General features: G+C 40.3%; 1 protein-coding gene across 1 annotated transcript in view; it reads left to right on the top strand.

Annotated features, from left to right (window-relative positions):
• Positions 1-11,921, top strand: part of LOC141092828 (phospholipid scramblase 2-like) — a 102,863-nt gene extending 90,942 nt beyond the window's left edge. Inside the window, exons 6-8 of the mRNA XM_073579153.1 lie at positions 7,148-7,309; positions 10,266-10,427; positions 11,877-11,921. Coding sequence (XP_073435254.1) covers positions 7,148-7,309; positions 10,266-10,427; positions 11,877-11,921 — 369 coding nt within the window. The remainder of the gene's footprint in view (positions 1-7,147; positions 7,310-10,265; positions 10,428-11,876) is intronic.
• Positions 11,922-12,520: the final 599 nt, after the last annotated feature.

The following is a 12,520-nucleotide window of genomic DNA, read 5'->3' as shown; positions in this document are numbered from 1 at the left end:
CTGACATGTGTGCACCACTATTGAATATAATGGGTGTATATTCGTATTTGCGGTCCTTAAAAAATAGACTGCATATGGACATAAAAATGGACATGGGATATGAAAAGACTAGGAAGATAAATAAAAAATAACGCATTCAATAAAAATACTAATTTTACTTAATTTCAATTTATGTAGTTTACCATTCCAGGAAACTATTAATAATTTTTCTGCCTCTTTATCATTTGAAAATTTGCAAAATATTATTATTATTAGTTATTTGTATAGCACCATTGATGGTGGTGTACATAAGGAGGGGTTATATCAAAATGCAAATATCACTTAAGGTACTGTCACACTTAGCGATGCACCAGCGATCCCGACCAGCGATATGACGCGGTCAGGATCGCTGGTGCATCGCTAAGTGGTCGCTAGTGAGATGCCACACAGGCAGATCTCACTAGCGACATCGCTGGGGACGGGGGTCGCTACTTACCTGTCACACCAGGCGATCCTGCGTCCTTCCGCCCGGCTCCATGCGTCGCTCGTCGTCACAGCAGGAAGCGCCGCAGGAAGCTGACGACGAGAAACAGTCCTGGACGTTCTCGCGCAATCAGCGATAACCAGCGGGGGAGCGGGTTGTAGGTAAGTATCAGACACAGCGATATCGCTAGCAATATCTCTTAGTGTGACATGCCCTTTACAGTAGGCAAACTAACAATGGTAGACTGGTACAGAGGGAAGAGGACCATTGCAGGCTTACGTTCTACAGGAAGATGGGGAAAAATCAGTAGGGGGTTGAAGTGGTCATTGCAGGATGTAAGCTTTCTTGAAGAGATGAATTTTCAGGTTCCTTCTAAAGGATCCAAATGTGGTTGATAATTGAACGTGCTGGGGCACAGAATTCCAAAGGATGGGGGATATTCAGGAGAAGTCTTGGAGGCAATTGGATAATAATAATCTTTATTTTTATATAGCGCTAACAAATTCCGCAGCGCTTTACAGTTTTCATACATTAGCATCACTGTCCCCAATGGGGCTCACAATCTAAATTCCCTATCAGTATGTCTTTGGAATGTGGGAGGAAACTAGAGTGCCTGTAGGAAACCCACGCAAACATGGGGAGAACATACAAACTCCTTGCAGATGTTGTCCTTGGTGAGGTTTGAACCCAGGACCCCAGCTGAGCCACAATGACCACTGAGCCACCATGCCACCCGGATGAGGATCAAATAAGTGTGGAGGAGAGAAGGAGGTCTTGGGAAGACTGGAGATTACATGAGGGAAGATATTGGGAGATTAGTTTGTAGATATACGGAGGAGAAAGGTTTTATGGATGGCTTTGTAGGTCAGTGTTGGTAGTTTGAATGGGATATGCTGAGAAATTGGAAGCCAATGAAGGGATTTGCAGAGGGCGGAAGCAGGAGAATAGCGAGGAGAGAGATTAATTAGTCAGGCAGCAGAGTTAAGGAGGGACTGGAGAGGTGCGAGAATGCTAGAAGGTAGGCCACAGAGGAGAATGTTGCAGAATTTGAGGCAGGAGATGATGAGGGCATGCACAAGCATTTTAGTAGATTGAGGGTTGAGGAATGGATGGATTTTAGAATTATTTTTTAGCTGAAGGTGACAGGAGATGGTGAGAGCTTGGATGTGCGGTTTGAAGGACAGGACAGAGTCAAGGATTACTCCAAGGCAGCAGATTTGTGGTACTGGGGAAAGTTTGATGCACTAATTGTGATAGATAGATCAGGTAGGGGAGATATGTGAGATGGAGGAAAGATAATTAGTTCAAATTTGTCCACGATGAGCTTGAGGACTCAAGAGAAGAAGAAGGAGGATATGGCTAATAGACACTCTGGGATTCTGGACAGCAGAGAGGTGACATCTGGGCCAGAGAGGTAGATCTGAGCATATAGATGGTACTGGAAGACAGAAGACTTTTTGAGTTGTCCCAGGCCAAGGTATAGATGAAGAAGAATAGGGGTCCTAGGACAGAGCCTTCAAGAACACCAACAGAGAGAGGGCGAGATGAGGAAGTAGTGTGGGAGTAGGAGATGCTAAATATGCGATTGCTAATGTATGAAGAGATCCAGAATAGGGCAAGGTCTTTGACAACAAAGGAAGAGAGGTGCTGTAGTAGGAGGCAGTGGTCAACTGTGTCAAAAGTAGAGGACAGGTCAAGAAGGAGGAATATAGAGAATTGTCTGTTAGCTTTGGCTGTAAGTAAGTCGTTAGTAATTTTAATCAAGGCAGTTTCAGTGGAATGATGGGGGCAGAAGCCAGATTGTAGGTTGTTGAAGAGTAAGTTAGATGCAAAGTGAAAGTTCTGCTTGGACGCACTGTTCAAGGAGTTTGGAAGCAAATGGAAGCAGTGATATGGGGCGATAGCTGGACATAGTGGTTGGGTCAAGGGATAGCTTCTTGAGTATTGGTGTGATTGTGGCATGTTTGAAAGCAGAGGGGAAGGTACCACAAGTTAGTAGTAGATTGAAGAGATCGGTTAGGGATGGGATAAGTGTAGTGGTGTGATTGGGGAAGAGGTTGGATGGGATGAGGTCAAGTGCACAAGTGGTGAGGTATGATTTGGAGAGGAGATGAGTAAGTTCTCATTCATTGATGTTGGACAGGGAGGTTTTGGGGTAAGGGCATTGGTCTGGTATACAAAGGGGTTGTGGAGGTTGAACAATAAAGACTTTCCTTCTTTGGTCTATTTGATTTTTTACGTGCGTGGCAAAAGTCCTCGGCAGAGATTAGGGAAGTTGGGGGGGCAGAGGTGGGTGGAGGAGGGAGTTAAAGGTGTTGAATGACTATTTGGAGTAGTAGGATAAGGAAGATATGTGGGACGTAAAGTAGGCCTGTTTAACAAAGGTGAGAGCTGATTTGAATGCGGTGATATTGTCTTGCAAATGCATTTTCTTCCAATGCCGCTCTGCAACCCTAGTTACTTGCTGAAGCTTTTAAGTGATATAATTGTGCCAGGGATCCCTATAGATTTGTCGCACTCTGCTATTTATGAGAGGGGCGACTGAGTCGATGGCCGATGCGAGAGTGGCATTGTAGAAAGTAGTGGCACTGTCTGTGTCATGGAGTGAGGATATTGATATCAGTGGTGGAATAGAGTCAGAAAGCATGTGGGTGTCTAGATGTGTGAGGTTTCAGCGGGGGGGTGCACTAGTTGTTGGACATGGGTGAAAAGTGAGGAGAACAGTGATGAGAAAGCGAGTAGATGATGGTCAGATAAAGGGAGGGGGGATGTTATGAAGTTAGATAGGGAGCATAGACGGTTGAAAACCAGGATTAATGTATGTCTGCCTGTGAGGGTGGCTGAGGAGGACCACTGATTGTCCAAAAGATGAAGTGCGCTACTGGAGTTTGGAGGTTGCTGAGTGGGCAGGTGTCAATGGGGATATGTGGGAATGGAATGTCAGCAGAGAGAAAATGAAGTTTTATTTATATCTCTCCTAATGTGAAAATACAGCAGCTTAAATCAATCCTTTTCTGACAAAAAGCAAATTTTTACCGTAATTTCTGCATCGCTTCCTGCTGACTTCAACTCAAAAATATTTCACGGATCCGTACATTCCTCAACCAAGAATCTGCAAAAACCCTAGTCCATGCCCTCATCATCTCCCTCCTTGACTACTGCAACCTCCTGCTCTGTGGCCTCCCCTTTAACACTCTCGCACCCCTCCAATCTATTCTTAACTCTGCTGCCCGACTAATCCACTTGTCCCGCCACTATTCTCCAGCCTCTCCCCTCTGTCAATCCCTGCACTGGCTCCCCATTACCCAAAGACTCCAGTTCAAAACCCTAACCATGACATACAAAGCCATCCACAACTTGAGTCCTCCGTACATCTGTGACCTAGTCTCCCGGTACTTACCTGCACGAAACCTCCGATCCTCACAAGATCTCCTTCTGTACTCCCCTCTTACCTCCTCTTCCCACAGTCGCATACAAGATTTCTCCCGCGCATCCCCTCTACTCTGGAACTCTCTACCACAACATATCAGACATCTCGCCTACCATGGAAACCTTCAAAAAGAACTTGAAGACCTACCTCTTCCGACAAGCCTACAAATTGCAGTAACCACCGATCTACCAAACCGCTGCACGACCAGCTCTACCCTCGCCTACTGTATCCTCACCCATCCCGTTGTAGATTGTGAGCCCTCGTGGGCAGGGTCCTCTCTCATCCTGTACCAGTCGTGACTTGTAATGTTTAAGATTACTGTACTTGTATGTATTATGTATACCCCTCATCACATGTAAAGCGCCATGGAATAAATTGCGCAATAATAATAAATAATAATAATAATCTTCAAAAGTATGATCTGTCAAAACATAAATCAATTAAACCAAGATGGTAAAGCAAGAAAAAAAAAATCTTAACCGCAGAAGTTTCAGTTTTTAGTCTCTGCACCTCTTAATAATATAATAAAAAGCAATCAAAACTTCATATTTAGCCTGAATTAGTAATGCAAATAAACATTACACATCACCATATAAAAACCAAACCCTACTCAGGTTCTATTGGACAAATGAAAACTCTGCTGGTCTCAGAAAATATAATTTCTTTTTTTAAATCACTAAAATATTTAAATATATACTGTATATATATATATACAGTATATACAGTCATGGCCAAAAGTTTTGAGAATGACACAAATATTATATTTTCACATGATCTGCTGCCCTCTGGTTTTTATGTGTGTTTGTCAGATGTTTTTATCACATACAGAAATATAATTGCAATCATATTATGAGTAACAAAAGGTTATATTGACAGTTAGAATGAGTTAATGCAGCAAGTCAATATTTGCAGTGTTGACCCTTCTTCTTCAGGACCTCTGCAATTCTCCCTGGCATGCTCTTAATCAACTTCTGGATCAAATCCTGACTGATAGCAGTCCATTCTTGCAAAATCAATGCTTTTATTTTGTCTGAATTTGAAGGTTTTTGTTTGTCCACCCGTCTCTTGATGATTGACCACAAGTTCTCGATGAGATTAAGATCTGGGGAGTTTCCAGGCCATGGTCCCAAAATCTCTATGTTTTGTTCCCTGAGCCATTTAGTTATCACCTTTGCTTTATGGCAAGGTGCTCCATCATGTTGAAAAAGCGTCGTCTCGGAGTCCTTCCGCCACGGAGTAACGTTCAACCAGATCCACCAGTTGATCTGCCGTCGTAGGATTTCCATGGCTTACCCACTTCCTCAGGGCTGGCGGTAGAGCTCTCAGGTACTTGTCCATGACGACTCTCTGGATTATCTCTGGCGCTGTCAGCACCTCGGGTTGTAGCCACTTCTTCGTCACGTGGACCAGGTCGAACATCTGTGACCGCGGTGGTTTATCCGGCTGATAAGTCCATTGATGCACTCTCTGTGCACGGACAGCGGTCGTCACTCCCAGCCGGGCCATCATCACCCGATTAGCTTCTTGCTGGACAGCGGTGGACTGTACCAGCGCTTTCACCACGTCCTCCATGCTCATGCTTGCAACGTGATGCCCGCGTTCTCCACCACAATGTGATAAAACACTCCGGGATCGCCTTTGCTGGGGTCAAAGGTCACGTGCGTTCAGCATAAAACTCAGGCGCAGAGCTGGGATTCGGGTATAACTGACTCTGGGTCAGGTTTATTAATGGTGAAAGCAATGCATAAAAGAAATAAAACATAAAACAAATCCTACAACCTAACTATCAACTGGCGGGCTTCTCCCGTCCAGCCAAACCACAGTTGCAGTGGGCACTGCTTTCACTCACGTGTGTGTCTCTCACACAGACAGGCTCTCTGTGTTCCCAGGCTGAGACACTCACACAACCACCTTGCATCCTTTTATATCCACCTCCCATTATCCATTAGTAAGCAGGTGCGATACTGACCAGACTAGGCCACATAGGAAAGGAATCTGGGCGAGATATACCTGCCCTCATACACTATTCCCACATGATTCTCACAATATATATATATATATATATATATATACATATATATATATATATATATAATTACAAATCTGGCATCTCCCTATCATTCTGTTTTGCAGAATCATATTGCGCTCCCCTACTATATATTCCTATAGAATGTAAGCTTGCAAACAGGGCCTTCACTCCTCCTGTAATTGTTGAACTATGTGTTACTTTGTAATGCCTGATATTGTTCGTGCATGTCTCCTGCTTAATTGTAAATTGTAAAAAATTTGTTGGCACTAACTTTATTATTATTGCATTATCACATCAGTTTTACTACACAATGAATGCAATAAAAACAAAATGGCAAGATGTTTTTTCACCATTTCACTTCACTTAAAATCCCCCCCCTCCATTCCTCGCCTGAACTTATGTTCTAGGAGCTAAGTCTCTAGCTTCCTGTATTGGCGTATTTTGGTTTTGTCTCAGCTGCTATCGACTCGGCTTGCCTCCTCGTTTATCCTTATCACTTCGATCCTGACCTCAATTTGAATTCTGAACTTGTGCTGCCTTTTCCAACCTCGGACTGTCTGAATATGCTTTTGTCTCACCCACCTGCACCCCGTACCCGAGTCTCTGACCCTCCGGTCAGCTGATGAAGTCCCGGGGTTCTGTTCTGAGTGGTACCTGGTGTCTACCGGTGACCCAGCCTATCCTCCCCATCAGCGGCTCTAATGAATACTTGGTAGACATTTGGTCACACCCCTCAAGGGTAAGCCCAGGCCATGACACAGTGGGTCCATCCCCACCAGTATTACAAGTTGTATACAATAAAAGAACTCCCTAATAAAAGATGCTTTGCAATACTCTTTGGCATTTAAAGAAATGTTTTTGAAATGTTATGAGCAATATGTAAAACTGCAGGTAATAAGAATTGAATTAGGGTTTTAAGTGAAGCAATGAGTATATGACTACAGTTCTCCTAGAATGTGTCTGTGAGGACAAGTAAGTTCAGGAGATGTGGGAGGTTTGCCATGATTTCCATAGTTGTAGAAAAATGGTGTTTTGTTGGCTTAGAGCCATCCGTTCTTGTAGCTGGAAAAAGTTGGTCTAATGTTTACATCCAATGTCCTACTATCAAAAGATGAGGTGTGACTTTTGGGCTAAGGAGTTTCACTCATGCTAGGAAGAGTACTAATAATATTATATATTACATTGTACTATCCTGTTCCAGGGTTCTTTTTGCTTTCTTTCATAGCTCGAGGTTCAGTCTCCCCCAGGAATAACAATTGGCTATGTCATCCAGAACTGGCATCCGTTCCTACCAAAGTTCACAATACAAAATGAGAGGCATGAAAATGTTTTAAGAATCATTGGACCCTGTCTTACCTGTAGTTGTTGCTCTGACATCAATTTTATGGTAAAAGTAGCCTTTTTCAAAATAATTGAATTCTCATTGCATATTAAAGGACAAAAAAATTAAATGTCTAAATGAAATCCATGAGTTGGGGAGCAGTGGTATCTATCACTGCTCTATTGGAGCTATCATAGTCATGAGAGATTTGTTGGGATTCATTATACAATGGTTCTTATTATACCTCATTAACTTAGGACAGTATCACACAAAAATGTAACATTTTAATTGACATTATTTTAATTTATACTTTTGCAAAAATCCACATTCAAATGTTTCTTGGAAGTGTATAGCTGAAAAGGAATATGTCTACAATCAGTGTTTTGATTTATATTTTGTTAGTCGTCCTTTTCATGAACGCAAGACATGATAAAAGGTATAGCTTTTTCACTTTTTTTATCCATTATAAAACATTAAATATAGATCAGTTTGAAGGTCTTAGGTATCTGTTCTGAGTAGAATGAAGAAGAATGCTTACTATTCTAATAGTCCTATATGTATACTGTACTAGATACAGTGGATGAAATAAGTATTAAACACATCACCAATTTTCTAAGTAAATATATTTCTATAGGTGCTATTGACATGAAATTTTCACCAGATGTTCGTAGCAAGCCATCTAATTCACACAAGCAAAGAGATCCAATCAGACATGTCCATAAATTAGGTTTTGTGTCATAATGAGAAATGACACAGGGGAAAAGTATTGAACACATGATGAGAGGTGCAAAAAGCCATAGAAAGTCATGACACCAGCTGAAATACAGCTCTGGCAAAATTAAGAGACCACTTTAAAATGTTCAATTTGTCTGATTTTTCTCTTTATATATATTTTTGAGTAAAATGTAAATTGTTCTTTTAGTCTACAAACTTCTGACAACATGTCTCCGAATTTCCAAGCAAAAAATTTTGTTTTTTGTATTTCTGTAAAGGAGAAATGATCAAAATTAAAAAAACAGTGCTTTCAGACCTCAAATAATGCAAAGAAAACAAGTTAATAATCATTAAGAAACAATAATTCTAATGTTTTAACTCAGGAAGAGTTCTGAAATCAATATTTTGTGGAATAACCATTATTTTTAATCACAGCTTTCATGCGTCTTGGCATGCTTTCCACCAGTCTTCCACACTGCTTCTGGCTCAAATATTTAAGCAGTTCTTCTTTGTTTGATGGCTTGTTGCTATCCATCATCCTCTTGATTACATTCCAGAGGTTTTCAATGCGGTTCAGGTCTGGAGAATGGGCTGCACATGACAAGGTTTTGATGTGGTGGTCTCTTAATTTTTGCCAGAGCTGTATATCAGTAATTAGAAAGCAATCCTGCAACTTAGTCAGAAAAAATATCAGCTGCTTCAATTGATGGTAGATGAAAAGGTATCTCATTACCAAGGTGCCAAACAAGAAATATTTCATGATGGGTAAAACCAGTGAGCTATCTCAAGACCTTCTTTATTGTTGCAAAACAAACTGATGGAATTGGTTACAGAATAATTTCTAAACTACTGAAGGTTCCAGTGAGCACTCTTCGGGCCATAATCAGAAGTGGAAAGAACATCATCTCACCATAAACCAGCCATGACCAGGTGCTTCCCCGCAAGATTTTAGACAGAGTAGTGAAAAGAATTATCATAAGCGTTGTTCAAGGGCCACCTGTGGACAGCTAAAAAGACCTGGAATCAGCAGATACAGTTGTTTCAAAGGAAACTATAAGTAATGCATTTAATCTCTATGACCTGTATGCATGTTAACCATGCAAAACTCCACTGCTGAACAAAAAGCTTTTTCAAGCGCATTTTCAGTTTTCTCAACAAATTTTAGACAAGCCTGTGAAATACTGGGAGGATTTCAACTGACTAGTCAGATGAGACCAAAATTGAACTCTTTGGATGCCATAATACATATCTTGTTTGGAGGCCAAAAGGGACTGCATATCACCATAAAACACCATACCGAGAGTGAAGTTTGGAGGTGCAAACATCATTCTGTGGGACTGCTTTTCAGGATATGGCACTGGAAAACATCAGATAATTCAAGGAAGGATGAATGGACAATTGCACTGAGACATACTTGATAAAAATATGTTGCGTTCTACCCGCTTAGTGAAGATGAAATGAGGGTGGACATTTCAGCAAGAAAATGATCCCAAACACACAGATAAAGAAATAAAACTGCTAGAATGGCCCAGGCAATCACCATACCTGAATCCAATAGAAAATTTATGGTAGCAGCTAAAGCTCAGTGTACATAGAAGGAGCCCACGGAAGCTGCAGGATGTCAAAAGTGTTTGTGTATAAGCATGTCGTCTTGAAGCTGTCATCACCAACAAGTCTTTTGTACTAAGTATTAAATAAATTTTAGTAATCATGTTCAATACTTTTTACCTGCATGATTTCTTATTATTACACCTAACTTAATTTATGAAAATCAATGGTTTGATTGCTTTGCCTGTGTGGATTGGATGGATTGTTACTGACATCAGGTGAAAATTTCATGTCAGTAGCATGTTTAGAGACATATTTACTTTGAAAATTGGTGCTGTGTTCAATACATATTTCAGGTACTGTACGTGTGTTGTGAATTAAAGACTGTCAAGGGTTTTGCTAGCATGTTGTGATAGTGTATTGAATTTGGTTTATGGGAAATTGGAGTCTTTAACCAAATTCAAGAAATGGTAAGAGTGGTCACATCTGTAATGTTGTCACTACAAAGAAATGTATAATATTTCTGAACATGCTTCTAGTCATCTAGTTCAATGGATTTTGCAATAATTCCGAAACACCATTTCCATGGCGCTTTCTGTTTTTCCTCTCATTTTTCTCTCGTTTTTTGCTAAGAAAGTCTGCAATTGTCGTTTCTGCTACTCGGTTATACAAAAACAGAATATTGACTCTCAGGCTTAATTGCTGCTATTCTGTAATAACTGTAGTAAAATCACTAGTTAAGTTTTCTTTTTTTCTACAGGTAAAGTCAGTTGATGAGATCTTTGAAGTTGGAAGAATTTCCAAACAGTGGTCTGGTCTGGTGAATGAGATGTGTACAGACACTGACAACTTTGGGGTGCAGTTTCCAATTAATCTTGATGTAAAAATCAAAGCAGTGATGCTTGGTGCATGCTTTCTTATAGTAAGTTTATTAATGTCAAGAGGCATTTAATAAAAGTTTTACATAATTTAGTAAAAATACAACCATTTTTTATATGGAACCTGACCCAACAGTTAACTGTTTGCTGTGGGTCGGTCCTGATAAACTCTTAGTGATCATCAGTTGCTATGGCCAGTGGAACCTCTGGTTGGCCATACTATTAGATTCTAACTGATCAAGGAAAGATAATCAATGTAATACATAGACAGGCTGACTCTTCAAAGCACAAACCATCATTGTCTGAGCGCCACATTCTGGTTACTAGCGGACATACGGTATATATGTTATACATTTATAAAAAAGCAAAACTAAGGAGCAAAAGCTATGGAATGATAAAAATCATAGTATCAATAAATATTTTAATGATATGCAAATGTCAGAAAAATATTCTGTATGTTGTGTTTAAATACAGCTTCTGCGACATGTCCCCTCATTAAGGTCTCTTCATGGCTACCATTCTACTATGGCATGCAGTATCTCCACACTTGTCTCCCATCGAACACATCTGAGAAGTTATTTTCTGTCAATTGAAATGGTAGCTGCCAGCAGGAGATCTTGATGAATTGCACAAGTGCATATAGTGTGGTAGGACATTACTCAGGCAACCATTAATAACTTCATTGATAACAGCCAAGGCACATACTCAATGTTGACTAAATCAAGATCTTTTTAAAGTTTTGCTTCCAGTTTGTCATCATTTACATATCATAAACATGCATATCGATTTCATTATTTCCTTAATTTCACAACTTCTCCTCTCTTGTGTTGCAATTTCAATGTTGAATAATAAATACATGCGAGTCATGGGCTGGGAGGAGGGGCTGCTCGGCAGTGTGAGGCTGAGATGGGCTCCGGGCATTCAGAAAATGTCAGGAGTCTCGACACTTCCCATCATTTTCACTGCGGTGGAAAATGTTCACCAGAGTCGGGGCATGGGCAGATTGAGATCTTGGGGGCCGAGATATCGGGAGCCAAGACTTGAATCTGCACATGAGCACCCTCCGGCGGCTAATTTTCCAAAGTCCACTGTAGTGAAAAGGATGGGGAGTGCGGGGACTACCGACATTTTCTTAAAGCCCGAAGCCTTCCGCAGCCTTGCACCACTGAAAACCCCCTCCTTCCAGGCCAAGGACCGCAGCATCACCTCCTGCGGACATTGACAGTTTCCTGCAGCAGCAACCCTGCCTCTTGGGACTCCACTCCACCTCAGTTGCCCACCCAGTAAGCTACATTCGGATTATAACAAGCACCCCCATTTTCCCCAAAATTTTGTAGAAAAAAGGTGCATCTTATACATGTATTAGTGTATAAATATCTATTCATGGCCAGATAGGGCATATAACAAGAGTGACCCGATAAGGCAACCCATTTAAAGTTGTATTACATATCTAGAATGCTTACACAATAACATTTTCTTTTTCTTTTCAACAGGATTTCATGTTCTTCGAATATTCTAAAGAAAACTTAAACTTTTAAGAATAAATGAAAAGATATATTTTTGGTATTTTGCAAAAATAAATACCCATCCCCCTAACCACTATTGTTGCTTTGTGGGTAATTCTCTTTAATATTTTCTCAATCATATGACATTATTACATTATTTTATTAACATAAATGAGGAGCAAGGTAGAAAATCAACTATGTTTATCACATTAACCCATACGTGCCAGAGCCTGTTTTTGCCTTCATGACTGGGCCAATTTTTTCAATTCTGAGCACTGTCACTTTATGAGGTCATAACTCGAGAATGCTTAGACGGATCCCAGTGATTCTGAAAAGTTTTCTTGTGATATATAGTAGTTTATGATAGTGGTAAAATTTATTTGATATGATTTGCATTTATTTGTGAAAAAATGGAAATTTGGCAAAAACTTGGAAAATTTAGCAATTTTCAAAATTTTAATTTTTATCCTTAAATCAGAGTCATATCGCACAAAATAGCTAATAAATAACATTTCCCACATGTCTACTTTACATCAGCACAATTTTTGAAACATAATTGTTTTGTTAGAAAGTCATGAGTTAAAAATTGGCCAGCGATTTCTTATTTTTTCAACAAAATTTACAAAACCATT

Source organism: Dendrobates tinctorius, unplaced genomic scaffold, assembly GCF_039654945.1.
Source record: "Dendrobates tinctorius isolate UK_male_01 unplaced genomic scaffold, ASM3965494v1 ptg000060l, whole genome shotgun sequence".
Lineage (NCBI taxonomy): Eukaryota > Metazoa > Chordata > Amphibia > Anura > Dendrobatidae > Dendrobates > Dendrobates tinctorius.
Note: the sequence above shows the minus strand (reverse complement) of the source record. Positions and strands in the feature narration are given on the sequence as shown.